The sequence below is a fragment of the Pogoniulus pusillus genome, chromosome 4, assembly GCF_015220805.1.
Source record: "Pogoniulus pusillus isolate bPogPus1 chromosome 4, bPogPus1.pri, whole genome shotgun sequence".
NCBI lineage: Eukaryota > Metazoa > Chordata > Aves > Piciformes > Lybiidae > Pogoniulus > Pogoniulus pusillus.
Genome location: NC_087267.1, coordinates 19,312,347 through 19,339,863, shown reverse-complemented (window position 1 = coordinate 19,339,863; position 27,517 = coordinate 19,312,347). Strand labels below are relative to the sequence as shown.

Genomic DNA, 27,517 nt, shown 5'->3' with positions numbered 1-27,517 from the left:
GCCAGAAAGGAACCCTGCAGGGCTTGGGAGAAGGTGCTTCCAAATAAAGGTGTTGTGGCTGAAGTTCTCCTGGGCTTTGTTGGTCTTAGATAAAGAACAGAAAGAGGTGGTGAGCCACCTCCCTCCTGGCCTGGAAGAAGGTTCCTGGCCAAGGCTGGACTTTGAGGGGCCAAAGAAGGGCAATAAAGCTCGTAAAGGGTCTGGAGAAGAAGGAGAAAGGCCTGGAGAACTTGTGAGGAGCAGCTGAGAGACCTGGAGGGGCTTCAGCTTGGAGCTGGAGCAGGGTGGTTGGACTGGATGAGCTCCAGAGGTCCCTTCCTGCCTCACTATGCTGGTGATTGGGGGATCCCACAGCCAGAAGCCTTGGGGACGAGCTGCTTGTGCAGCCAGATCCCCTTCCTGACAGATCCCCACAGTGATCTTAGAATGACAGAACTGTGGAGGTGGGAAGAGACCTTTGAGATCATCAAGTCCAACTGCTCTTGAAGGTCTTTTCCAACCCAAACCAAGCTGTGAGTCCATGAACTCAGCAAAGACTGAAACCCAGGAGCCATGCTGGAGTCAAGGATTTGTGTAATTCATTTCTGTTTCTCCTCTCCATCAGTTCTCCTGCCCACCAGGGTCACAGCAGAGCTCCCGCATGGAGGTCCTCACCAGCTCTATGTACACAATATACACTGGCCAGAAAGGGTTGCCCTCAGGAGTCATGACCACAAATCCTTACTACAGGGAGCTGTGGTCACATGTCCTTGCTTCCAGGTTGGAAAAGCAGTGGGAAAACCAAGCAGCTTCCTGCTGTTCCTGCATTGTCCATGGGAAGGAAACCATGGGAACCTCTTGAGATCCACCAACTTCTCCCAAGACATCACAGCAACAAGCAGGGAGGGCTGGAGAAGCAGCACAGCTTCCAGCCCATGAGGTCTGGGAGCTTTGGGAATGTCTTGGATGAAATGCCAAGTGCAGAGGTAAAATTCCAGGTCTTCTGCCAGAGCAGGAGTCCATCAGGCTACCAAAGCCATCCTCAAAACCATTCTTCAGGCAGACTGGTCAGACTGGGAGGTGACAAGATGAAGTAAGAGCAGAAGCAAACAACCCTGGGGTCACAGCTGATCCATGTCCAAGGTAGAATCCCAATCCATTTCCAAGTGGGAAAAAAAGACCTCCAAAGCTGGCAACAGAACCTCAACTCTTCTCTACATTCCTCCCAGCAGAAGACACTTCTCTCTCTTTGCCAAGAGATGAAGAGCAACAGAATGACCAAGCTGGGTGATGGTCCCAAGAAGTTGTGGTGAGCTGGAGTAGCTGCTCCTTGGTGACCTCAGCACACACCTCACAGCAGGACCACTCCGAGCTCCTCACCTTGGTGCAGATAACCCCAGATCAGGTTCTCCAGTAGGTTTTGTCAGTGAGTGGGGGACCTGAGGTGTCTCATGGTCCAAGGTGGAGCTCCAGCTCACTTGTACTGATCAGGGCACACCAAGGTGGTTTTTCTTGGAGTCTTCATCTCTGGAGACATTCCAAACCCACCTGGATGCATTTCTGTGGGACCTTCTTTAGGTGAGCCTGCCTTGGCAGGGGGGTTGAACTTGTTCTCCAGAGGTCTTTTCCAACCTCTACCATTCTGTGATTCAAGCAGAATAAATTACACATGGAGGCCAGCTCCTCTCTGTGGAGCTCCAGGAGATGTTGGTGTCCTCACAGTACCATGCTGTGACCTCTGAAGAGCTTCTTCCTTGCAGAGGCACCAACCTCTTCTTTTATCTTGGACTAAAAGATCAACATTCCACATCCAGCAGGTTGCTGAAGGGGCAGTGATGACTTCTTCACATGGTCTGTAGGTGGGAATCTAGGATCTCTCTGATGATCACCAGCAGTTGTCCTCAAACAACAACTCCCCGCTGCAGGGCTGGTCCTGCTTCTACTGCACAGGATGGTGGCACTGAAACACTGAGAGCCCAAGCACTAGAGCTGGAGGAGCATGGATGGACAAGATGTGTTTAGCAGAGCCTGCCCCATACTGCTGGAAGCCTGGTGGTCACCTTCTGACTTAGGAACAACCACCCAAAGAAGAGTTTCTCCTTTAGGGTCCCCTAATCCAGCCCCTCAAAGCAGGACTGGGCAGTGACTGTGGTACTCCATTTCTTCTACACCTCTGACCCACACGTCCACATGCTCAGGAGCATCCCCAAGTTGGGAGCCAGATCTGGATCAGGGAAGAAGTTTCCTTTCCAAACTCAACTGTAGCTTGGGTCCTTCCTTCTTCAGCAGAGTCCCTTCACCAAGCTCAGTGGTGGTTCAACACAGCCTGGAGATCCTCAGGCAAGGAACCGATGATGGTCTCAATGTAGAGGCCCACACGCTGCAGGGTCTCCTCCTTCACAGGGAGGTGCTGGCACCTGGCTCTGACCTATGGGAGAGACAGGAGAGACAGGAGCTTGAAGTCAGCTTCAGAGGTCCTCTTCTGCTTTGTCCTTCAGAGAATCATGGGATGGGTTGGGTTGGAGAAGACTTTGAAGACCATGGAATCCAATCATCAGCCCAACACTGCCAGGGCAGCACCAACCCACGACTCTCAACACCACATCTCCAGAGCTCTGAAACCCCTCCAGGGATAGACTCCCACATGGCCCTGGACAGCTTGGGCCAGGCCTGGACAACCCTCAAGGGACAGAAATTGTTCCTCATGGCCAAACTCAACCTCCTCTGGGATAACCTGAGGCCATTTCCTCTTGTCCTGTCCCTTGTTCTCTGGGAGAAGACACCAACCCTCACCTGGGTCCCACCTCCTTTCAGGGAATTGTAGAGAGCCAGAAGGCTCAACATCCCCATGTCCCTCAGCTGCTCCTCACAAGTTATCCAGACCCTTCTCCAGCTTTGTTGCCTTTCTCTGTCCCTACTCCAGCCCCAAAATGTCCTCCTTGGAGAAAGAGTCTCCCAAACTAAACCCAGGATTCCAGGTGTGGCCTCAGCAGTACCCAGTGCAAGGGGACAATCCCTGCCCCGCTCCTGCTGGCCACACCAGTGCTGATTCAGGCCAGGCTGCTGGTGGCCTTCTTGATCTCCTAGGCACACACTTCAGTGTGAGACAGTAGACAGGAAACTGTCCCCTGAACCCCTAGGAGCTGAAATGTCAGAACTTCAAATCCTTTTCCACAGGAACTCGCAAGTTTTATGACTGATCCATGGGTCAGGTCTCCAAGTCAAGAATCCAAGTTGTCTAACCAAGAGATTCCTGGTCCCTCCCTGCCACAGAGGCACAGAAAGTGACAAGTGTAGGAGGAAAGGTGGAGAACTTACCAGCTTCTCACGAAGTTTTAGCACCAGGTCTACAATCTCCACCTCAGACTTGTCCTTCATCCAGGCCACGATGTTCTAAAGAGAGAGAAGAGCTTGCTCAGGGACATTCCTCCTTTACAGAAGCTTCTCTCCAAGAGGTGTCCTGAAAATAAACAAGAGGAGGAGGTTTCTCCTCCTCTTCCACACCTCTACTTATGGCACTTAAACCTCAATGAGCAGGACAAAGCTCTCCCCACTTTTCTGCCCATGACAGCATCAAGCTTTGGCCTGCAAGGGAAGAATGAAGGCAAGAGGGAGCAACACATGGGCAGTGTGAGGGACAGGAGAGCTGGAGATGCAGTTGGGTTGGACAGCAGAGCTCCTGGAATACTCCAGTGTAAGAAATTGCACCAGGAATGAAGGAAGCCATGAGGTTACACTTCCAGTCTGGGTCTCTGTTGGCTTGGGAAGGACCTGATGAACAAAATGAGTGTTGCCAGAAACAATGAGAGCAGGACCTGGGCTGGTAGACAAGGTAGAGAAGCTGAATTCCTGTTCCAATGAGTTCTTTGGAGGCCAGGGAACACTTCTCACACATGGGTACTTCCCTCTAGGTACAGTTTCAATACTTAAACACTAAAACCATAACAAGAAAGGTATACTGGAAACCACAGTACCTATGGCTCACATGCTACAGCCACAGTGGGAGAGACTGCAATGCTGAATAAGATAGGACAAACAGTCTTGAGTAGCTCTACCGATGGAAGGGCAGGCTACACTTACCCTATCCCACTGGCCAGCAGAGCTGGTAGCCAGCAGAGCTGGTCAGCTGCCATCTCAAAAGGTAGGCATCCCCAGCAGGAACCACACCATCAGGGTGGTCAGACTGGTGCCGCTCACAGCTCCCCTACCTGTGCTCTGGGTTTGTGTGTGTTCAGAATGCTGTGATGTGTGGCCAGTACGTCCCAAAAGGCTGAACCAAGGAGAACCAAACTCCTCCCTTAGTCCACAGGTTGTTACATAATGACTTTCCCTACTGCCCATGCACATTGTTTGCTTCAGCAGTCGTGTGACCCCCTAACGAGGGGAGCCTTCATCAGTCTTCAGCTCCCTCTGCAGCTGGTTGGCCTCTATGGAGCCTTTCACGGTCAGTGCTGGTTCCACATACAGTTTGGGCAACACCACATGCTGGCCTCTGATTGATCTATCACTTGAAAGCTTATCTTCTGCTGACCTGGCAACTATTGGCCTGTTGTAACTTCTGATCAGATATGTACCAACTCTTTCCTCTTACAACTCCTCACATTCTCGCCCCCCACATGTGGTGTTATTGCTGTGTGGGGGCAGAAAGGAGGCAACACAGCGACTGCCAAACCCAAGATGCATCAACAGATGTCCAAGGTGGCCACATCCTCATCTGCCAGGCTTGAAAAGCTGGCTTTAAGCCCTGCAGCTGGAACTTACTGCTTCACTGATAGCCTCCAAGAATCACAGAATCAACCAGGTTGGAAGAGACCTCCAAGATCATCCAGTCCAACCTAGCATCCAGCCCTAGCCAGTCAACCAGACCATGGCACTAAGTGCCCCAGCCAGGCTTTGCTTGAACACCTCCAGGGACGGTGACTCCACCACCTCCCTGGGTAACCCATTCCAATGCCAATCACTCTCTCTGTGAAGAACTTCCTCCTAATATCCAGCCTAGACCTCCCCTGGCCCTGCAGCTGGAACTTACTGCTTCACAGATGGCCTCCAAGTGCAGGGCCTCCAGCTTCTGGGTCATCTCCTTGTGCCGTTGCCGGTACCAGCCATCAAAGTTGGGAGATCTGAAGAAACGCCTGCAGGGAGAGGGGACCTTGAGGAGGGGACAGGAGAGGACCCAGAGAAGCACCCAGAGAAGTGGGTTGCTTCCACAGCACACAGGCTCCGATGGACAGCTCATCAGCTACCACACTGCTCTTATCTTTTCTACTGCAGAGGCTTCTCTTGTGTCAGGCAGGGACAAGATAGAGCTGAGAGCTTCAGCAGATTGTCACCAAGGAGAGGTATAACCCCACCAGTGCCACACCTCCCTTGGCACCCACTCTTGCCTCAGCCAATGCCAGAAGTGCTGGGTGCTCTTTGACCTTCTGGAGCCTTATTTTGGACCAGTCCTCCTTTGGAGTGCTGGTCACTCGGAAGTTGACCTTGGTAGGACATTCCTGGTCCTCTGTTTGGGTCCTCTCCTTTCCTCATAGAAATATCAAGTGTGGCTAGCAGAAGCAGGACAGGGATTGTCCCCCTTCATTGGGCTCTGCTGAGGCCACACCACAAATCCTGGGGTCAATTTTGGGCCTACTCACTCCAAGGACATTGAGGAGCTGGAGCAGGTCCAGAGAAGGGCGACAAAGGTGGAGGAGGGTCTGGAGAACTTGTGAGGAGCAGCTGAAGGAGTTGGTGCTGTTGAACATGGAGAAAAGATGGCTAAAGGAGAGACCTTCTAGCTCTCTTCAGCTCCCTGAAAGGAGGCTGGAGGCAGGTGGGGGTTTGTCTCTTCTCCCACAGGACAGAACAAGAGAAAACAGCCCCAGGTAGCCCCAGGGGAGGTTGAGGTTGGCCATGAGGAACAACTTCTGCCCCTTGAAGGTTGTCCAGGTCTGGCCCAGGTTGCCCAGAGAAGTGTTGGGCCCCCTGGAGGGGTTACAAAGCTGTGGAGAGCTGGTGCTGAGGGTCATGGTTTGGTGGTGCCCTGACAGTGCTGGCTGGCTGGTTGCATTCTATGAGCTTTAAGCTCTCCACCAAGCCACCCCACACCTCTCTGATATTTGAAGCTTTCACAGGTTTTCAGTAAAGCTTTGGAATTAACAAAACTTCAAAAGCATGGACCTGAAGCCCACACAGTTGATACTTTCCATCTCTACTACACAACCCAGGTACCACCAAGGCACAGGTAAGAACTTTTCAGGTGAGTCTTTGTCCTGAAAGTCTCCTTTTTACACTCCAGTTCCAGTTCAGAGTTTCATGTTCATTACAACTTGGAGTAGCTGTTAAGGGGCTGAGGCAAAGGAAACACCAAAGTCTTACCTGTAGAGGCCTAACCAGTCCCCCTTGAGGACACAGGTCAGCTGGGGACCAGCGTGTTCAAGGGTCTTCATGAAGTCCTCCTGACGGAAAGGACGGATCTGGGGAGGGTTCTGCACAACACAAAGACCATGTTAGAGAGGACCCAAAGGGAACTGTTGGGGTTCTGTACCTCAGAACAAGTCCAGGTGAGGGGTGACCTGCTGGGAAGCAGCTCCAAGGAGAAGGATCTGGCAGTGCTGGTGGACAGCAAGTTGTCCATGAGCCAGCAATGTGCCCTCATGGCCAAGAAGGCAAAGGATCTCCTGGGGGATGCAAAGAAAAGTGTGGCTAGCAGATCAAAGGAGGTTTTCCTCCCCATCTACTCTGCCCTAGGCAGGCCCTGGAGAACTGGGGCCAGTTCTGAGATCCCCAGTCCCAGAGAAACTGGGAGCTACTGGAGATAGTCCAGTGGAGGGTGGGAAGATGCATCTCTGTGAGAAGCAAAGGCTGAGTCCTGGGGCTGCTGAGCCTGGAGAAGAGCAGCCCCAGAGGGCATTGGGTCAATGCTCAGAAAGAAGTGAATGGTGCAGGATAAGAGCATGGGGAGAGACTCTTGTCAGTGGTGCCCAGTGCCAGGACAAGGGGCAAGGGGCACCAAGTAGAAGTCAGGAGATTCCAACAGGTGCAACTTGTTGGCTGTGAAAGTGCTGGAGGCCTGGAGCAGGCTGTCCAGACAGGCTGTGGAGCCTCCTTGTCTAGAGAGCTTCCAGCCCCACCTGGCCATTGTGACCCTGGGCAAGCTGCTGTGGGTGCACCTGGTGGGGCAGGGAGATTGGACTGGCTGAGCTCCAGAAGTCCCTTCCACCCCACCATGCTGGGATTGGCATCAATGAGATCTATCATTGCACTGGAAGAAGCTGCAGCAGGCAGAACAAAGCATCTCTAGCAGCCCTGCTAGCAAAGATGAGCTGGGGCTGACAGAGGCTGAGCTTATTGCAAAACAGAAAGCATCTGGACCATGACTGTGCTGGGTTTTTCTTCCAAGGAGTCAAACCCTCTTCCTTCAAAGAGGGAATGTCACAGAGAGGGTGAACAGGAGATGGCAGAACCATTCCCAATCCCCAGGGCCAAAGGCAGGATGTCCCATACCTTCCATGGAGTGATGGCCCTCTGCAGAGGCATCAGACTTGCAATGTAGTGCTCCTAGGAAGAGATAAACCCCCCACATTAGAATCGTTTGGAAAGCCACAATAACTGGAGAGCCTCTTTTATGGTCACCAAGTTTGATGGTCTTCTTTAGGGCATCAAAACCCAAAACAACAGCCTCTTATTCTCTGGTTTCCTTCTACATGAGCTCAACTGTTCCACCTTGTCTCCCTCCAGGAGCTAAGGTCAATATGCTGCAGGAATTCCAAGTGTGGCATGGGAGAAAAGGTCAGGTGGGGAGATGCTGACAGGAGGGATCAGAATCTGAGATCTTCTGTTCTCCCATATTCTACTTCCTGAGATGAAAGAGATAAGAAAGTGGAGGAGCCAATCTTGGCCAATTGGATGGACACCAAAAAAGCATCAGCAGCTCACTAGTGGGACTGGACAGGAGACAGAGAAGGATTTCAAAGATACCTTCCCCTTCACTCTGCCCTGGTGAGGCCACGCTAGAGAACTGGAGCCAGTTTTGGGCTCACCAGTCCCAGAGAGACTGGGAGCTGCTGGAGAGACTCCAGTGGAGGCTGGGAAGATGCTGAGGGACTTGAAGCATCTCTGTGAGAAGCAAGGCCTGAGAGCCTTGGGGCTACTGAGCCTGGAGAAGAGCAGCCCCAGAGGGCATCTGAGCAAGACCTGTGCAGGGCAAGAGAATGGGACTTGGATCTTCTCAGTGGTGCCCAGTGCCAAGCCAAGGGGCAAGGGGCACCAAGTGGAAGCCAGGAGGTTCCAGCAGGTGAGGGTGCTGGAGGCCTGGAGCAGGCTGCCCAGAGAGGTTGTGGAGTCTCCTTGTCTGGAGAGCTTTCAGCTCCACCTGGCCATTGTGACCCTGGGCAAGCTGCTGTGGGTGCCCCTGGTGGAGCAGGGGGATTGGACTGGATGAGCTCCACGGGTCCCTTCCACCCCACTGTGCTGGGACTGGGGGATTGTAACCAAACAGGGAAGGCCTCTTCCTCCATTGCAGCATTCAACCTTCAGTCTCTGCACACCTCCTGCACCTCCAAGCACAGAGCTTTATGCTGATTGCTGATACTGGCATCCAGGAGACACTGAGTTGTCCATTGAGTAAATAATCTCCAAGGGGGTGCCAAGTTCTGAAGCTATTAGAGGTGCTGAGGCAGAAGTGAATAAAGGAGGACAAGCTCCAACTTGTCCCTCAAGCATCTCCTGTTCAGCCATCCCCTTCCCTTCCCAGCTCTCTGACAAGGCCCTGCTGAACTCACCAGCGGGATGATGAAGCTCTGGGTGAGCTCCAGGAGGTGACGCCTCAGGAGGGCACTTTGGACTTCAGAGGGACGTTTCCTCTGGATGCCCTGGAAGCAGAAGGAGAAGTCACACAGGTGCTGGCTCTCTGTCATGCAGACATGGGGGTTTGCAAAGCCTGCAGCTAGAAGCCACCAGCCCAGAGCAGTATGGAAACAGTAGTACCCACAATGAACATTCCTCTCTCCAGGGCTCTCTTTTCACTCCATGGGATCTGGTTTCTCAGATTGTTTTTGGTAGGGTGAGCTTCAACACCCATGTTTCATCTATAACATGAAGTTAGGAGTGGCAGAGAGCTTTAGGTTGGATATTAGAAGAAACTTCTTCACTCAAAGGGTTCTCAAATACAGGAAGAGGATCCTTAGGGAGGTGGCTGAGTCTCCATCTCTGAAGGGGTTTCAAAGTCTTGGGGATGTGGTGCTGAGGGCCATGGTTTGGTGGTGCCCTGGCAGAGCTGGGGTGCTGATGTTTTCTCCAGCCTAAATAACTCTGGGAAAAGGAGGCTGAGGGGAGACCTTCTGGCTCACTCCAACTCCCTGAAAGGTGGTTGGAGCCTAGTGGGGGTCACAGCATCATGGAACCACAAAATGGTTTTGGTTGGAGAAGACCTCTAGGCTCATGGATTCCAACTCTTACCCCAGCATTGCCAAAGAACCACCAAACCACAGCCCTCAGCACCACATCTCCATGGCTTTGAAACCTCTCCAGGGATGGGGACTCCAACACTGCCCTGGGCAGCCTGGGGCAGGCCTGGACAACCCTGAAGGGGCAGAAATTGTTAATTGTTCCTCATGACCAATGTGAACCTCTCCTGGCACAACTTCTGATCATTTCCTCTTGTCCCATCACTTGTTCCATGGGGGAATAGACTGACCCAAGGGTGGCTGGACATTAGGAAAAGTTTCTTTGCTGAAAGGGTTGTCCAGGCCTGGCTCAGGCTGCCCAGGGCAGTAGTGGAGTACCCATCCCTGGAGGGCTTTCAAAGCTATGGAGATGTGGTGCTGCTGGGTCATGGTTTGGTGGTGCCCTGGCAGTGCTGGGTTAAGGTTTAGACTTGACGTTCTTAAAGGTCTCTTCCAACCCAAAGCATTGTGTGATCCCACCACGATACACTGTGCCAAGGCTGCTTCTTCTGGAGGGTTCTTCCAGTTTAGCCCAAGAGGCTGGCCCAGTTTCCCCAGTGATGAGAGAGAAGCTGCATGACAGGCAGAAGCTGCTCACCTTGAGTAGCCTCTTGATCAGGGTCTTGTCTTTGTGAAGGAAGGTTTTGTAAGACGTGTAGATTCCTGGAGTAACAAAACAAAATACAAAACCAAGGGGAAAAAACCCAAATTCCAGCAACAAATCTTTGCCTATGGATCTAGAGGAGGCGCAGGGTAAATAGATGAGGGTCCCCCTGACAAATCTGGCTGCAGCCAGACTGACAGACTCTGAACCATCTCAAGAAGCTTCTTATGGTGAGGTAACTCACTTCTGGCTAGGCCTGAGGTGGGCAGATGGTTATGAGACAGCTGTGCCAAGGCAATCCAGCTCCTTGGAGTTTTATCACCTCTAAAATCCAACAGGACATCAAAACCAGCCCAGAAAATGAGAAGTTGTTCTCCCAGTTTGTACACTTAATTGGTTGGTGGCTTCTTCAACCTCAGGACAAAGATGGGGTTGTTCTGGATTAGATGAGGAGTGTCACCACTGCCTGGCAGATCAAGTGTGAGATGGCAACCCCAAAACATCCATCTGTTGAGGTGCCAAATCCTCCATGTGGGTTAAAGAAAATGAAATCAAGGACTCACCTGGTTTGGTGTCCAGAGTCTTTAGTTTAGCTAACTTCTTCACCTTGACTTGCTTGGGCAGGTCTCCTGTGGAGATATAAAATGGGGAGTTCAGGCTCTGAATCCAGGCTCAGAGCTCAGGCTTTGGTCTGGAAAATGTTCAAGTTCTACACCTCAACAGCTCAAACTAGATCCTTCCTAAACTCCACTCATACAAAGCTTCTCCTCTGCTGAACTGTGGAACAGGAAGGTGTTTGTGGGGCATGGAGAAGAGTGTGGCCAGCAGGTCAAGGGAGGTTCTCCTCCCCATCTGCTCTGCCCTAGGCAGGTCACCCTTGGAGAACTGGAGTCGGTTCTGGGCTCACCAGTTCCAGAGAGACTGGGAGCTACTGGAGAGAGTCCAGTGGAGGCCGGGGAGATACAGAGGGGCCTGAAGCATCTCTGTGAGAAGCAAATGCTGAAAGCCTGTCATGGTAGGCCTGATATGCCAAAATAGGCTTTACACATGTCCTGGCTTGCCCAGGCATGTTTTTCTGCTCTCCCTCCTTCTGCTATGGGGAGAAGCAACCACAGGAAAGAGGACAAAGAACCTGGAGCCACTGAGTCTAAGGACTCTGGCCTGCCCAGACTTGTTTACATCCTGTGGTAAACAAGATACAGAGGCTTAGCTTGTGCCTGCCTTGTGCTTTACCCAAGCTTGGTTAAAGCAAGCCTATGGCTTCACCTACTATGGTCAAGCTTGGGTAACTGCCATTCAATTTCCAGAGCAGGCTGAGTCTAGTCTGGGTGATTTCCAAGTGTGGGAGGGGCAGGTAACACCCAAACCATCACAACATCTTCCAGTTTCTCAGCATCTCTCTTGAATTGAGGAGCCCAGAACTGGACACAGGACTCAAGGTGTGGCCTGACCAGTGCTGAGTACAGGGGCAGAATAACCTCCCTTGTCCTACTGGCCACACTGTTGCTGATCCAGGGCAGGATGCCATTGGCTCTCTTGGCCACCTGGGCACACTGCTGACAGTTAGCTAGCTCTGCCACAAAGTAACAGACCCTGATACTCAGGATTCCTTTGCCTGGAAACTCCACTGCCACCAGTTTACGAGGAACAGGCTCTAAACGACTCTGCAATTGGCCTGCACAGCCAGCAAGACATCCTGCTGAGACTGCACATCACAGGACATCCTGCCTGTCCCCTGCCAAGACAGGAAGTCTTGGTGATACACAGATCATCCAGAGGAGCCAAGAGATAAGATCAGAGATTGTCCTCCTCCTTTCCCCAGAAGCCTGTGAAGAATCAGAAATGGCTGACAGTAAGAGAATGCCCTGAAAGCCTTTGGGTACTGTCTGAAGCTGTGGCTAGCCCCATGGGTTGGGAGATAATAATTTTGTAAATACTCAAAGCCTCTTGTAATTTACCATTGCCTTCTGCCATGAGCAGAAAGTAGCTTCTTGAGTCATAGAATCATAGGATCAATCAGATTGGAAGATACTTCCAAGATCATCCAGTCCAACCTAGCACCCAGCCCTGTCCAATCAACTAGACCATGGCAGTAAGTGCCTCAGCTGGGCTTTTCTTGAACACCTCCAGGGATGGCAACTCCACCACCTCCCTGGGCAGCCCATTCCAATGCCAATCACTCTCTCTGTGAAGAACTTCCTAACAACATCCAGCCTAGACCTCCCCTGATTGCACATCTTGAGACTGTGTCCCCTTGTTCTGTTGCTGCTTGCCTAGCAGAAGACACCAATCCCACCTGGCTACAACCTCCCTTCAGGGAGTTGTAGACAGCAATGAGGTCCCCCCTGAGCCTTCTCTTCTGCAGGCTGCACACCCCCAGCTCCCTCAGCCTCTCCTCACAGGGCTGTGTTCCAGGCCCCTCACCAGCTTTGTTGCCCTTCTCTGGACATATTCCAGCACCTCAACATCTCTCTTGAATTGAGGGGCCCAGAACTGGACACAGCACTCAAGGTGTGGCCTGACCAGTGCTGAGTATAGGGGCAGAATAACCTCCCTTGTCCTACTGGCCACACTCTTCCCGATCCAGGCCAGGATGCCACTGGCTCTCCTGACCACCTGGGCACACTGCTGGCTCATCTTCAGCTACTATCTACCAGCACCCCTAGGTCCCTTTCTTCCTCTTGTAATTTACCATTGCCTTCTACCATAAGCAGAAAGGAGCTTCTTGAGTCCACCTAGCAGGCAAGCAGTATATTGACCGCAAGCAGTATTTGACCGCAGGAAGCTTCTCTTCCAGTTCAATCAATGGTTCTGTTTCTTGCAAGTTATTTCTAGAGCTAATCTTTCCTCTGTAAAATGTTTCCATGACACATGTGAAGAACCCATTATTATTAAAACATTAGTGGTTGGGGGTGGTGAGTTTTGAATATGAAAATTAAGGAACAGTACTAATTTGGAAAATATCATCTCTCAATTAGTTAATTGCCCCTCCACAAGAGAGTCCTGGGGCTGCTGAGCCTGGAGAAGAGAAGCCCCAGAGAGCATCTGAGCAATGCTCAGCAAGAACTAAAGGATCCGTGCAGGGCAACAGGATGTGAACAGACTCTTGTCAGTGGTGCCCTGTGCCAGGACAAGGAGCAAGGGGCACCAAGTGGAAGCCAGGAGGTTCCAGCAGGAGCAGCTTGTTGGCTGTGAGGGTGCTGGAGGCCTGGAGTAGGCTGCCCAGAGAGGTTGTGGAGTCTCCTTGTCTGGAAAGCTACCAGGCCCACCTGGCTATTGTGACTCTGGGCAAGCTGCTGTGGGTGTCCCTGGTGGGGCAGGGAAGTTGGACTGGATGAGCTCCAGGGGTCCCTTCCCACCACACCATGCTGGGGTTCTGTGGGAAGAAGGCAGGAGAACCATTCTTCAACCTACTGGTGCTTTCTTGGCTTCATAGCTCACAGTCAGTCTTTCCTTCCACCACTCTCTCCACTCTGCACTTTCTCTTTCCCACCCAGGAAGGTGTTCACTTCTTCACACTCAAAACTCAAACCCATCAAGCTGTCTTCTCAACAGTTTGCCTTCACCTGTCTTTGTGCTCATCCTGCACATCAACTGGGCCAAAGCCTGGACTTCCCTTCGGTTTCTCAGCTCTCCCAGGAATGCTGATGGGTGAAATCACAACCCTCAGCTCACTCTGAACCTCTGCCAAGCTCCACCAACACAAGACGACTTTGGTTCCATCCTTACCTGACATTTTGAGCTCCCCAATCCGAAGGATGTGTGGCCAGTGCTGGAGAGTTTTGATGAAGAAAGGGTTTGTGACTCCCAGAACTATGTTTGGCCTAAAAAGATGGGGAGAAACCAAGCAAGAGAAGGTCAACCTGAGGGTTTGCTTCAGACAGATGGTGGCCAGCAAGGATCTTGTGGGACTTACGGAGCTTGAGTCCTGGTGGTGTACTCCTTGAACTCGCTGTCGTGGATGGTGAAGTAGGGGCGGTAGTCACAGCAGTACCTCAGAGGAGCAAGGCAGCTGGAAAGCAGGCAGAAGAGGAGTCACAACCTTCATGAAGGAGGAACAGGTCTTTCCATCAGTTTCACATTCTACAGCAGTGTTTTAACCTACCAGAGGTAACACCTTGGAGGAGTTCCAGAGTTTTTTTACCTGAAGCTGAGTTCATACCTGAGGAGACAAAGCTCCTCAGCAGCTCTCCCACCGTGGGAGATTCACTTTTTGCTCTATCATTGGTGGACAATGATCAAGGCTCCCCTGCTTGGCCCATGTGTTCAAGGCTAAGTTTGATAGGGATGTGTCCCTCCCCATGGTGGTGTGGGAATGGAACTGGATGAACTTTAAGGCCTCTTCCAACCCAAACCATTCTGAGATTCTATGTTTCATCAACAAACTAAACCTACCAGGATGGACCCAGGAGAAGAGTGGAACTGAAAGACTGGAAGAACTGGTCTGAATGACTGCCACCCAAGAGATCTAACCAGGTAAGTGAGTTGGGAGAATGGAAGCTCATGAAGTTCAACCAGGGCAAGTGGATGGTGCCACCCCTGAGGAGGAACAACCCCCTGCACCAGTTCAGGTGAAGCAGCTCCAAGAAGGACCTGGCAGTGCTGGTGGACAAGTTGCCCATGAGGCAGCAATGTGCCCTCACGGCCAAGAAGGCAGAGAGTCTGCTACGAGGGCATGGAAAAGTGTGGTCAGGAGGTCAAGGGGAGGTTCCCCTTCACATCTACTCTGCTCTGATGAGGTCACAGATGGAGAACTTGGGCCAGTTTTTTGCTCCCCAGTCCCAGAGAGACTGGAGAATCCTGCAGATAGTCCAGTGGAGGCTGGGAAGATGCTGAGGGGCCTGGAGCATCTCTGTGAGAAACAAAGGCTGAGAGTCCTGGGGCTGTTGAGCTTGGAGAAGAGCAGCCCCAGAGGGTATCTGAGCAATGCTCAGCAAGAGCTGAAGGGTGCAGGGCAAGAGGATGGGGAGAGACTCTTGTCAGTGGTGCCTATTGCAACAAGAGGCATGAACTGGAAGCCAGGAGGTTCCAGCAGCAGCAATTTGTTGGCTGTGAGGGTGCTGGAGGCCTGGAGCAGGCTGCCCAAAGAGGTTGTGGAGACTCCTTGTCTGGAGAGCTTCCAGCCCTACCTGGCCACTGTGACTCTGGGCAAACTACTGTGGGTGCCCCGGTGGAGAGGAGGGTTGGACTGGCTGTGCTCCAGAGGTCCCTTCCCACCACACTATGCTGGGATTCAAGGATCCTGTGTGGATTTCTTAGTTTAGCTCCCTGCATCTCAGAATTTGAGGATGTTACCTGGTGAGTGCCAGAACCATTTCTGAAGACACGGTAGGGGATGGTGCCATCACCACGATTGGCTCTCCCAACAACATCAGCTCCCACAACATCTGGATGTGAATGAGGACTGGCTGGAAACACCTGTGAGGGAAGGGCAGGACTGAGGTGAGAGATGCAGTTTGGAGAAGCACAGACACAGCTACTGCACATAAACCAACCCTGGGAACTGGAGATCTAGGATTAGTTTCTAGTGTCCCACCACAGAATGTCAGGTGTCTTCCACATGCTGCTCCTCAACCATTTCATCTATGTCTAAAAGAAGTCCTTTAAGCAACATAAAGCAACTTTTTCAACTAAGAGAAATGTGAAATAAGGGATGGTTTGGGTTGAAGTGACCTCCAAAGCTCATCTAGTTCAGCTCCCTGCAGTCAAAGGGGACATTCCCCACCACAGCAGGTTGCTCACAGCCCCAACCAACCTCACCTGGAATGGTTCCAGGCATGAGATATCTCCCACCTCTCTGGGCTACCTGGTACAGGCTCTCATCGCCCTCAAGGGCAAAGGTTTCTCCCTCCTCTCCACTCTGAAGCTCCCTCTTTGAGTTCCAAACCACCACCCCTGGTCGTGGCACAACAGACCCTGCTCAAAACTCTGTCCCTAGCTTTCTTCTCAGCCCCCTTATGCACTGAAAGGCCACTAAAAGACCTTTCTGGAGCCTTCTCTTCTCCACGCTGAACAATCCCAACTCTCCCAGCCTGGCCTCACAGCAGAGGGCTTCCAGCCCTGCCAGCATTGCTGTGGCCTCCTCTGGCCCTGCTCCAAGAGGTCCCTGTCTCTGCTGTGCTGAGGACTCCAGAGCTGTCCTAGCACTGCAGGGGAGATCCCAGCGAAAGACACAGCAATTTTCAATTCCTCATTCGGTGTCTTCCCTATGCCCATGATTTATAGGACACACTATGAGCAGATGGGAAGGAGAAGGTTGCAGGGATGGTGGCTCTCACCTGAAGAGATCCAGTTCATGAATACTGGGGAGAACCATTGGGGCTGGCAACAGATTCTAAAGGAGGAAAGAAGAAACAAAATAATCAAACACTGGACTTAAGAAGGTCCCTTCCAACCCAACCATTCTGTGGTTCTGTGAAGGAAAAACAAAACTGATTGTCAACAGGAGCATCTTGGCTGAGGTGCCACCTAGAGTGACCACCTCAACCACAAAGCAGCTCCTTCTAAGCACAAAAGAGAAGAGAACAAGTAGGTATGAGCCAGGAACAGATCTGGATGGAGCATTCACGGTCCACATGGATGTGCTTTGCTGTAAGAAAGCCCCAAATGCTTTCTTTTCATGATGTAAAGGCTTCAGGTGTCTGCTGCCTTGTTTTCTAGAGCTTCTTCTGGTGCAAGACACAGAGATGGTGAAGGTTGGTAGGGTGGATACCAAAAGTTGTTTGAAAGAGAGAAAAAGGGGGGGGGGGTCAAATTTAAAAGAACATCAAAGCTGAATAGAAGCACAAAAGATGCTAGAGAAGGACTTGTGGAGATCTACCTCCACCTGAGCCAGGAGATCTACACTTGAACCAGGAGACTCTTCAGAGGGACTTGGATAGGCTTGACCAATGGGCTATTGTTAATGGGATAATTTTCAACATGGCCAAATGCCAGGTCCTGCACCTGGGTCACAACAACCCCAAGCAACACTACAGGCTTGGGGCAGTGTGGCTGGAGAGCTGCCTGGCAGAAACGGACCTGAGAGTTGTAATAGACAGGCAGCTGAATGAGCCAGCAGTGAGCTCAGGTGGCCAAGAAGGCCAATGGCATCCTGGCTTTGATTAAAAATGCTGGGGCCAGCAGGAGTAGGGAGGTGATTGTCCCCTGGTGAGGCCACACCTTGAGTATTGTGTTCACAAGAGGGATGTGGAGGTGCTGGAGTGAGTGCAGAGGAAGGCAACAGAGCTGAGGAGGGGCCTACAGAATAAATCTGATGAGGACTTACTGAAGGAGCTGGGCATGGTTAGCTTGAAAAAGAGGAGGCTGAGGGAAGACCTCACTGCTGTCTGCAGCTACCTGAAGGGACCTTGTAGAGAGGCTGCTGCTGGTCTCTTCTCACAGGTCATTTGAGACAGGTCAAGGGGGAATGGCCTCAAGCTAAGACTGGGTAGGTTTAGATTGGACATTAGGAAAAAGTTTTTCACTGAGAGAGTGGCACTGGCATGAGCTGCCCAGGGAGGTGGTTGAATCACCAACCCTGGATGTGTTTAAAGGTTGCTTGGGGATATGGTTTAATTGTAAAGTATGGTTATAGGTTGGACTTGGGGATCCTAAGGGGCTTTTACACCCTGGATGTTTCTGTGATTCTGTGAAAACTGAACCAGGAGATCTACACCTGAACCAAGAGATCTACCTCCACCTGAATGAGACCTACACCTGAACCACGAGATCTACCTCCACCAGAACCAGATCTACACCTGAACCAGGAGATCTACTTCCACCAGAACCAGATCTACACCTGAACCAGGAGATCTACCTCCACCTGAACCAGATCTACACCTGAACCAGGAGATCTACCTCCACCTAAACCAGATCTACACCTGAAGCAGGAGATCTAACTCCACCTAAACCAGATCTACACCTGAACCAGGAGATGTACCTCCACCTGAACCAGATCTACACCTGAACCAGGAGATCTACCTCCACCAGAACCAGATCTACACCTGAACCAGGAGACCTACACCTGAAGCAGACCTATCTCCCTCTTTGGAGGTTGAAAGGGACCTGTGGAGATCAAGTCCACTCTCCATTACCAAGGCAGGCTCACCTATAGTTTAAGCCCAATAAGGAGCTTAAACCATAATTAATTAATAGTGATTACTAATTAAATAATTAATAATCAAGTGGTCTCCAAGAGGATAAGGCTGAAGGAATTCCAGTTCTTCTCCACCCTCCTGCCCTAGCAGCCTAGGTTCTGCTCCTTATGGCTTGTGTCACACCATGCTTTGTCTCACCTCTTGGTTGCACTGCTTCACTGGGCTTGATCCTGGTTTGTCCACCCTTGATGGGATCCTCACCTAGACAGGAAGAGGGAGATGGACTCAGCATCAGTCAGCACAGACAGCATTTGGCTTTCTTCCCCATCCACCATCCCCATTCCTCATCCCCATCTTTGACCTAAGGAATGCTTCCTCAGATATCAATTGGAATGGTTGGGATTAAAGGGAAAGGGTCTGGAGGAAAGAGCAACTTGAAGATCCAGAAGAAAAGGGTCGTGCTGAGAGCAGGCCACCAGCAACAAGGTACCTGAATGACAACTCCCATCACTGGAAGGTTCAGGGTCTGTCCTGGCACAGGAGGTGGCCACTGATCAATCTCGTTGCACACTGCAGGGACAGAGGGCAAGGAAAAAAAGTTTCACTTGAAGGTCAAGAAGGTGACCTGAGCTGCTCCATGAGGTCCACCAGTGGGATTGTCACTCACTGCTGTCTGCAGACAAACACAGGGGCAAAGAACAGATGTGGAACTGGTGGTGGAGTCCCCAACCCTGAAGGTGCTCAAGAAATGTGCTTTTCCAACCCAAATGATTCTATGATTCTATGATAATTGTGCAAGGTTAGGTCAGACACCAGAGTTTGGACCTGCACCATCACTTTCAGATAAGGTCCAGCAGCTCTGCCCTGCTCATAAACCATGGTGAAGTTCAATAATGCAATGAAGACCTACTTTGCACTAGCAGCTTGTAACTCGCTCTGGGGGTTTGGTCAACAGCAGCTGAAGATAAGCCAATGTGTGCCCAGGTCGCCAAGAATGCCACCAGTACCCTGGCCTGGATGAGCAAGAGTGTGGCCAGCAGGACTAGGAAAAGGATTGCCTCTCTGCACTGGGCACTGCTGAGACCACACCTCAAATCCTGGGGTCAGCTTTGTGGCCCTCACTCCAAGAAGGACATTGAAGGGATGGAGCAAGTCCAGAGAAGGGCAATAAAGCTGGGGAAGTCTGAGGAATAAGGAGAAGGGTCTGCAGAATTTGTGAGGAGCAGCTGAGGGAGTTGGGGCTGTTGAGCCTGGAGAGAAGAAGGCTTAGGGGAGACCTTCTTGCTCTCTACAGCTCCTTGAAAGGTGGCCAGAGCCAGGTAGGGCTGGTCTCCTCCCAAGCAACAGGTGACAGGACAAGAGGAAATGGCCTCGGGTTGCCCCAGAGGAGGTTGAGGTTGGCCATGAGGAACAATTTCTGCTCCTTGAAGGTTGTCCATGTCTGGCCCAGGCTGCTCAGTGCAGTGTTGGGAGTCCCCATCCCTGCAGGGGGTTCAGAGCTGTGGAGATGTGGTGCTGAGGGCCATGGTTTGGTGGTGCCCTGGCAGTGCTGGGTTGAGGGTTGAACTCCATGATTCTAAAGGCCTTCTCCACCCTAAATGATTGAATGGTTGTATGCAGATCTGGCAGCATCATCTCCTAGGGCTGCCAGACCTTTCCCACAACCTCATCCTCTGCAGCCATTTCTCCTTTTGACCAGCCAGACCTTTGGAGGACAGTTCTTCTTTGTTGGAATTTCTTCCAGGCCAAATTAATCTGGAACATCTCAACAGCCTTTCAAGAACTTCCTGATTTCAGTCTGAGGTTTCAAGATGCCAGTCCTCCCCTCCTTATATCTGAATCACTCACCTGCCTCCAGGCATGGCTCCAGCTTGTCAAAGTATTCCGGAGCAATCAGCTGCAGCAAGGACTGGAACAAGTTGACATATGGAAGTCGTGACACCAGCACCAAAGACTGCAACAAAAAAGGGTATTGAGGAGTCACAGACCTCCTGACATCATCATTGCTAGCACTGCATCATCTCAAACCAGCACCAAAACCAAAGAAGAGCTCCAAAGTAGCTCCTTTTTACTGCTGGAATTGTTGTCCACTAAACCATGAGATGATCAAGTCCAACCATCAACCCAACAGCACCACGGCCACTAAACCATGAGATGATCAAGTCCAACCATCAACCCAACAGCACCACGGCCACTAAACCATGAGATGATCAAGTCCAACCATCACCCCAACAGCACCATGCCCTTTAAACCATGAGATGATCAAGTCAAACCATCAACCCAACAGCACCATGCCCTTTAAACCATGAGATGATCAAGTCCAACCATCAACCCAACAGCACCATGCCCTTTAAACCATGAGATGATCAAGTCCAACCATCAACCCAACAGCACCATGCCCATTAAACCATGAGATGATCAAGTCCAACCATCAACCCAACAGCACCATGCCCACTAAACCATGAGTTGATGAAGTCCAACCACCAACCCAACAGTGTCATGGACAGTAAACCATGAGATGATCTCATGGTTTAGTGGGCATGGTGGCATTGGGTTGAAGGTTAGACTTGATCTTGATGTCTTTCCCAACTTACTGATTCTGTGGTTTAATAGTGATGATGGTGTTGGGTTGATGGTTTGACCTGTCAATCTTAGATCTTGAAAGGTCTCTCCCAAGCAAAATGATTTGTGAGTCTATGATTCTCTAATTAGGTCTCCATGGTGTTCAGTTTCCCTAATTCCCCAACTTTCTGAGTGGTCAACTCACTGCTTTCACAGAAATGAAAGAGGTTGTTCAGCCTGGAGAAAAGGAGGCTCCAGGGAGACCTTTCAGTGCATAAAGGGGCTGAGAAGAAAGCTGGGGACAGTTTTGAGCAGGGCCTGTTGAGACAGGACCAGAGGTGTTGATTTGGAACTCAAAGAGGGAGCTTCAGAGCAGAGAGAAGGGAGAAACATTTGACTGTGAGGGTGAGCCTGTGTCAAGCTGCCCAGAGAGGTGGGAGTTGCCCTGTCCCTGGAAGCATTCCAGGTAAGTTGGCTGGGGCTCTGAGCAAAGATGAGCTCCATGATTCTACGGCTGCTGGGGAGAAGACAAATTCCAGCCATCAAGCAGGGTTGAGGTCTAAGCAGCCCAGGGTGCAGGAACAAAGTTCACCCTCCTGCTGCTTGTGACACACATGGAGTGAGGACCTCAGCATGCAGCCAGCAGGTCACTGCCCATGTGATGAAGACACCGTTGCCACCTCATACAGGTTGGTTTGCAATGACACTTTCCACACATTCCCTCTTCTCCACAACCTTTCCTGTTCCTGCAGAAAGCTTCTGTAGGAAGTGGGGGTGATTTCCACCTCTGGATGGTGCCTTTTTAAAGCTCAGGAGAAGCTGAGAAAGAGGCCAAAGGCTCTGGTTTCAGGACTCACCTTCTGAAAATAACCTCTCTTCATCGAGCTGTCCTTGACCTGCCTGAAGAAGACGTAACCAAAATAATGAGCTGACTCCCTCTGCAAGAGAGATCAACAATGTTGCCATGGAGAAATCCATCACCCCAAATTCATCATCCCTCCAAACCCCTCCAGCCACTGGGCAAACATCAAACCTCACCCCTGCTAGGAGACAAACAGAGCACTGCCTCATAGAATGCACCAGGTTGCAAGGGACCCTCCAAGGTCGTCTTGTCCACCCCTCCCTGTAATCAGCAGGGATATCTCCAAACAGATCAGGTTGCTCAAGGCCACATCAAGCCTGACCTTGAATGTCTCTGCAAATGAACCTCCACCACATCCCTGGACAACCTGGGTCAGTGTCTCACCACTCTCATTGTGCAGAACTTCCTCTTGATGTCCAATCTAAATCTCTGCTGCTCCAGTTTCAAACCATTGCTCCTTGTCCTGTCACCACAAGCCCTTTTAAATAGGCCCTCCCTAGCCTTGCTCTAGTCCCCTCCAGATACTAAAAGGCCACCAGAAGGTCTCTCTGGAGATTCCCCTTCTCCAGGCTCATCTCCCTCAGCCTGTCCTCACAGCAGAGCTGCTCCTGCCCCCTGAGCATTTTCATGGCCTCCTCTGGCCCTGCTCCCTCAGGTCCATGTCCTGTCTGTGTTAAGGGCTCCAGAGCTGGACACAGCACTGCAGGTGAGGTCTTAGCAGAGTAAAGGCAGAGTCTCCTCTCTCCATCTCTGGCCACACTGCTTTGGCTGTTGCCCAGGCTGCCACTGGCCTTCTGCAGTGCAAGTGCCCATTGCTGGTTCCTGTCTTACTTCTCCTCCACCAGCACCACCAGGTCCTTCCTTCTCCGCAGAGGAGCTCTCCAGTCCTTCATCCCCAGGCTGGTCTGGTATCAAGGACTTATCCATTCAATATCGGGCATGCATGAAGGTTTATCAAATGGGACTACACAGATGAGACACAAACAACTGAATTCACAGAGACCTCCAGCCTCCAGGCACCACTTGCTGTCTACAACTACCTGAAGAGAGGCTGTAGCCAGGTGGGGGTTGGTCTCTTCTGCCAGACAGACAGCAACAGAACAAGGGGACACAGTCTCAAGTTGTGCCAGGGGAGGTCTAGGCTGGATGTTAGGAGGAAGTTGTTGGCAGAGAGAGTGATTGGCACTGGAATAGGCTGCCCAGGGAGGTGGTGGAGTTGCCGTCCCTGGAGGTGTTGAAGAAAAGCCTGGCTGAGGCACTTAGAGTCATGGTCTGGTTGACTGGATAGGGCAGGATGCTAGGTTGGCCTGGATGATCTTGGAGGTCTCTTCCAACCTGGTTGATTCTACTCTATTCACTTGTACCTTCAGAGCCATCACCTGGAGTACTCAACTCAGGAGAGACATAGACCTGTGAGCAGGTTCAGAGGAGGACTGAGTGGAATATGTGAGAAGCAGGGTCTTGAGAAGGAGAAGGGTCTGGAGAACTTATGAGGAGCAGCTGAGTTAAGCCTGGAGAAAAGAAGGCTGAGAGGAGACCTTCTAGCTCTCTACAGCTCCCTGCAAGGAGGCTGAAGCCAGGTGAGGGTTGGTCTCTTCTGCCAAGGAACAGGACAAGAGAAAATGGCCTCAAGTTGCCCTAGGGGAGGTTTAGTTTGGACATTAGAAGAAATTTCTTCACTCAAAGGTTTCTCAAAGACTAGAAGAGGTTGCTCAGGGAGGTGGTTGAATCCCCATCCCTGGAGGTGTTTCAGAGCTGTGGAGATGTGGTGCAGAGGGCCATGGCTTAGCACCAGCCTCGGCAAACTTAGAGAACGGTTGATGATCTTCAAGGTCTTCTCCAACCTACACAATTCCATGAATCTATAACACTGTGACTCTAACAATGGTTTGTAGGTTGTAGGCACAAAGGTTACCCTGCAATGCCACTGACCTGCAGTGTCAGAGGTGCTTCTCTGTTGTACTCTCCATCATGCTCGTAGTGAGTGCTCCTCTGGCCCCCAGACTGCCGAAGGCGGAAGCTGAACTGAGTATCCCCCAGGCCACCTGAGACAGAGAAGATCAGAAGTACTCAGGAAGAAGTTGAAGGAAAGAGAAAGATGGAAATTGGTGACATCTGAAATGGTGACACCAAAAGGGATGCTGGCATAGAATCAGAGAACCATGGAATGCTTTGGGTTGGACGAGACCTTCAAGGTCATGGAGTCCAACCCTTTACCTGGCACTGCCAGAGCACCACCAAACCATGGCTCTCAGCACCACATCTCCACAGCTTTGAAGCTCCTACAGGGATAGGGACTCCAACATTGCTCTGGACAGCCTGGGCCAGGCTTGGACAACCCTCTAGGGGCAGAAATTACTCCTCATGGCCACCCTCAACCCTTCCTGGGGTATAAGGACAAGTTCCTTTTAATCTGTCCCTTGTTCCTTGGGAGAAGAGACCAAACCCCTACATGGCTCCAACCTCCTTTCAGGGAGCTGTGGAGAGATAGAAGGTCTCCCCTTTTCTCCAGGCCTAGCAACCTCACTTCCCTCAGCTGCTCCTCACAAGTTCTCCAGACCTTTCTTGTTCTCCAGATCCTTCTCCAGCTTTGTTGCCCTTCTCTGGACCTGTTCCAGCTCCTCAATGTCCTTCTTGAGGGGCCCAAAACTGACCCCATGATTTGAAGTGTGGCCTCGGCAATGCCCAGTGCAGGGGACCAATCCCTGCCCCACTCCTGCTGGCCACACTCTTGCAGGTCCAGGCCAGGATAGTGGTGGACTTCAACAACACCAGATCTCTCAGCAAATTTCCATTTACCAGGAATTCCAAAACCAAAATGGAGAGAAACAGCAGAAAGGAAGCCCCAAAAGCCAAGATTAGGACTATATATATGTGGTGCTGAGAGAAACAGTTTACTGGTGCCCTGGCAGTGCTGGGTAAAGGCTGGACTTGATGACTTTCATTATCTTTTCCAACTCCCAAGGATCCTGTGCTTCTCTGACTCAAGGTCACAGATTCTCTACCCTAGGGGAATCTAAAGGAAAAGAAGCCTCTTTGTTCAGACCTCAGGGCTGAGTGCTCCTTGCTGTTCACAGCTGTAGAAGACACAGCTCGGCAGGCCCTGCTGCTGTGGAGGTAATGATTCACTATTTCATCAGGACAAGGAAGCAGTTTGCAGGCTGCAGGCATGACCAGCAGATGCCACCTACCTGAGTAGGAGTCTGGGAAGGACAAGTAGCAGATACTGGTCTTCTGCAAGAAACAAGGAGACAGAGTGAGAAGACCTCTGTCTTTGCTGCTCCAAGTCATTAAAAGCAGGGATACAAACAACTCTTACCTCTTTCTCTGTCAGCCTGAAGTCACAGGGGTACACCAGCTGCAAGAGACAGGAGGCAGGAAGTCAACCACTCTCTCCCACTGCAGCACCCATCTAGGACCATTGCTTACATATCAAAAGTGGTTTCTTTCCCCCTAAGTCCCATGTCCTATAGAGACATCGAAAGTCTGCTCAGCAGCAGCCCCTACACTGAACGTGCCACAGACTCTGCATTGATTCTCACAAGGACGGATCACATGGGCCATGGTTCACTGAGATCTCAGCATCAGAGATGGGAACTTGGTGAAGAAACAGCCCCACTGCCCTGCAGTGACTTCTGACATACTCCTGATGTGCAAACAGCTCTGTTCTCTAAAGCAAACAAAAGCCTCTGCACCAATCTGGGCGAGGAGTGACCTGCTGGGAAGCAGCTCCACGGAGAAGGACTTAGGAATGCTGGGGAAAACCAAGTTCCCTATGAGCCAGCAACGTGACCTTGTGGATAAGAAGACCAAGGGCATGAAGAAGAGTGTGGCCAGCACATCAAGGGAGGTTCCCCTGCCCCTCTACTCTGTCCTGATGAGGCCACAGCTGGAGAAATGGGTCCAGCACTGGACTCCTCAGTTCCAAAGATACTAGGAGCTACTGGAGAGAGTCCAGACGAGGCTGGGAAGACTGAGGAGCCTGAAGCATCTCTGTGAGAAGCAAAGGCTGAGAGTCTTGGGAGTGTTGAGCCTGGAGAAGAGCAGCCCCAGAGGGTATCTGACCAATGCTCAGCAAGAGCTAAAGGACCTGTGGGGGGCAAGAGGATGGGGCCAAACTCATCTCAGTGGTGCCCAGTACCAGGACAACGGCCAAGAGGCACCAAGTGGAAGCCAGAAGGTTCCATCAGGTGCAACTTGTTGGCTGTGAGGGTGCTGGAGGCCTGGAGCAGGCTGCCCAGAGAGGTTGTGGAAGGCCCCATCCCTGGAGGCGCTCAAAGCCAGGTCCAATGGAGCCTTGCTCAAACTGGTGTAGTGGAAGGTGTCCGTGCACAACGTACCCGGGCTCAGGCCCGCCTCATACGCCCCAGGCGCTGCCCAGGCCCAGACCCGCCCCACACAGCCTGGCCCGCCCCATGCACCCCCGCCCTGCCCGGCCCCAGCTCACCGCACCACTCCCCCCAGCTCTGCCGGGCCCCAGACCCGCCCCACACAGCCCTGCCCGGCCCCAGCTCACCGCACCACTCCCCCCAGCTCTGCCGGGCCCCAGACCCGCCCCACACAGCCCTGCCCGGCCCCAGCTCACCGCACCACTCCCCCCAGCTCTGCCGGGCCCCAGACCCGCCCCACACAGCCCTGCCCGGCCCCAGCTCACCGCACCACTCCCCCCCGCTCTGCCGGGCCCCAGACCCGCCCCACACAGCCCTGCCCGGCCCCAGCTCACCGCACCACTCCCCCCAGCTCTGCCGGGCCCCAGACCCGCCGCACAGGCGCCGGCAGCGGCGGCGTCCCACAGCTTCCCATACCTCCATAGCCTGGCCCAGCTCCAGGTCGAAAGTGACCACGCAGACACAGTCAAGCCAGGCGGAGAAGCGAGCCCAGGGCAGCAGGGAGGAGGAGGAGGCGGCAGCGGCGGCGGCCGCAGGCTCGGGGCGGCGGGGCCGGGGCTCGGCCCGGCACAGCGCGTCCATGGCAGCGGCCGCTCCGCCCGGCCCCGCTCCGCGGCACGGCGCCCCCCGGCGGCCCGGAGGTCCCTGCGCCCCTTGGCCCCCTCCCTCCCTCCCTTCCCAGCGTGGAGGCGGCTCCCGCTGCGCAGCGCGGCCCTGGGCTATGTGGGCCACTGCGGCGGGGCTTGGGCACCGCAGGCCTCGGAGAGCCAAAGGTGGAGGGGAATGCCCTTACCCTGCCCGGCTGCAGGATGCCGTTCCCCAGAGCTTCACCCGCTCACCTGCTCACCCCAAGCTGTCACTGCAGCCCCAGGACCTGACAGGGCTTTACCTGGTGTAGGTCCTGGGCCTCCCAGTCCAGGTTCTCTCGGTTATGGTTACCTTGGGCCTGGCCCCTGGGCTCACACAGGTTAAGAATGGTGCCTGTGGCACAAAGAAGGTGTCCTGGGTGGCCTGACCCACAGGTAGCCCAAGGGCTGAAGGGGTGTCCAGTAGAGCCAGGCTGGGTACACACCGTGGACATTGCCCAAAGTGAATTCCAAGGCCTTAGTGTGCTGTGATCTGAGAGTTTTAAGGCACATGAGCTCCCTGGCACGAGAGTGTCGCATTTACCCAGTGCTTGGGGTGGAAACCAGTGTCTTGGCCTGGATCAGGAACAGTGTGGCCAGCAGGAGCAGGGCAAGGATTGTTCCCCTAGACTGGGCACTGGTCAGGCCACACCTGGAACCCTGGCATCAGTTTTGGGCCCCTTCACTCCAAGGAAGACATTGAAGAGCTGGAGCAGGTCCAGAGAAGGGTAGTGGAGCTGGTAAAATGTGCGAAGAGCTTGGGAGGAGCAGCTGAGGGACCTGAGATTGATTAGCCTAGAGAAAATAGAGGCTGAGGGGAGACCTTCTGTCTCTCTGCAACTCCCTAAAAGGGTCTTGGAGCCAGGTGGCAGGGCAGATCTCTTGTCCTGAGTTGATACAAGAGGAAATGGCCTCGGGCTGCCCCACGGGAGATTCAGGTTGGACATGAGGAACAAATTCTTCCCCTAGAGGGTTGTCCAGGCTTGGCCTAGG

General features: G+C 52.4%; 1 protein-coding gene across 1 annotated transcript; it reads right to left on the bottom strand.

Moving 5' to 3' along the window:
- Window positions 1-556: 556 nt before the first annotated feature.
- Window positions 557-26,487, bottom strand: DENND6B (DENN domain containing 6B). The gene is made up of 20 exons (XM_064142315.1): window positions 26,316-26,487; window positions 24,830-24,868; window positions 24,702-24,744; window positions 23,443-23,555; window positions 21,506-21,586; window positions 19,935-20,040; window positions 18,577-18,656; window positions 18,285-18,347; window positions 16,287-16,342; window positions 15,304-15,426; window positions 13,925-14,020; window positions 13,738-13,832; window positions 10,572-10,637; window positions 10,003-10,067; window positions 8,742-8,831; window positions 7,465-7,518; window positions 6,337-6,446; window positions 5,009-5,111; window positions 3,298-3,372; window positions 557-2,407 (listed from the first exon to the last, which is right to left on the bottom strand). Exons 1-20 carry the CDS (start codon window positions 26,478-26,480, stop codon window positions 2,285-2,287), a joined length of 1,746 nt encoding a protein of 581 aa, XP_063998385.1. The 5' UTR covers window positions 26,481-26,487; the 3' UTR covers window positions 557-2,284.
- Window positions 26,488-27,517: the final 1,030 nt, after the last annotated feature.

Coding starts and splice junctions, on each gene's coding strand:
- DENND6B (XM_064142315.1), bottom strand. CDS start 26,480: ATGGACGCGCTGTGCCGGGCCGAGCCCCGGCCCCGCCGCCCCGAGCCT. Junction 6,447..7,464: donor GGGCCATCACTCCATGGAAG/GTATGGGACATC, acceptor TGTGTTGTGCAG/AACCCTCCCCAGATCCGTCC. Junction 5,112..6,336: donor GACTGGTTAGGCCTCTACAG/GTAAGACTTTGG, acceptor CTCTCCCTGCAG/GCGTTTCTTCAGATCTCCCA.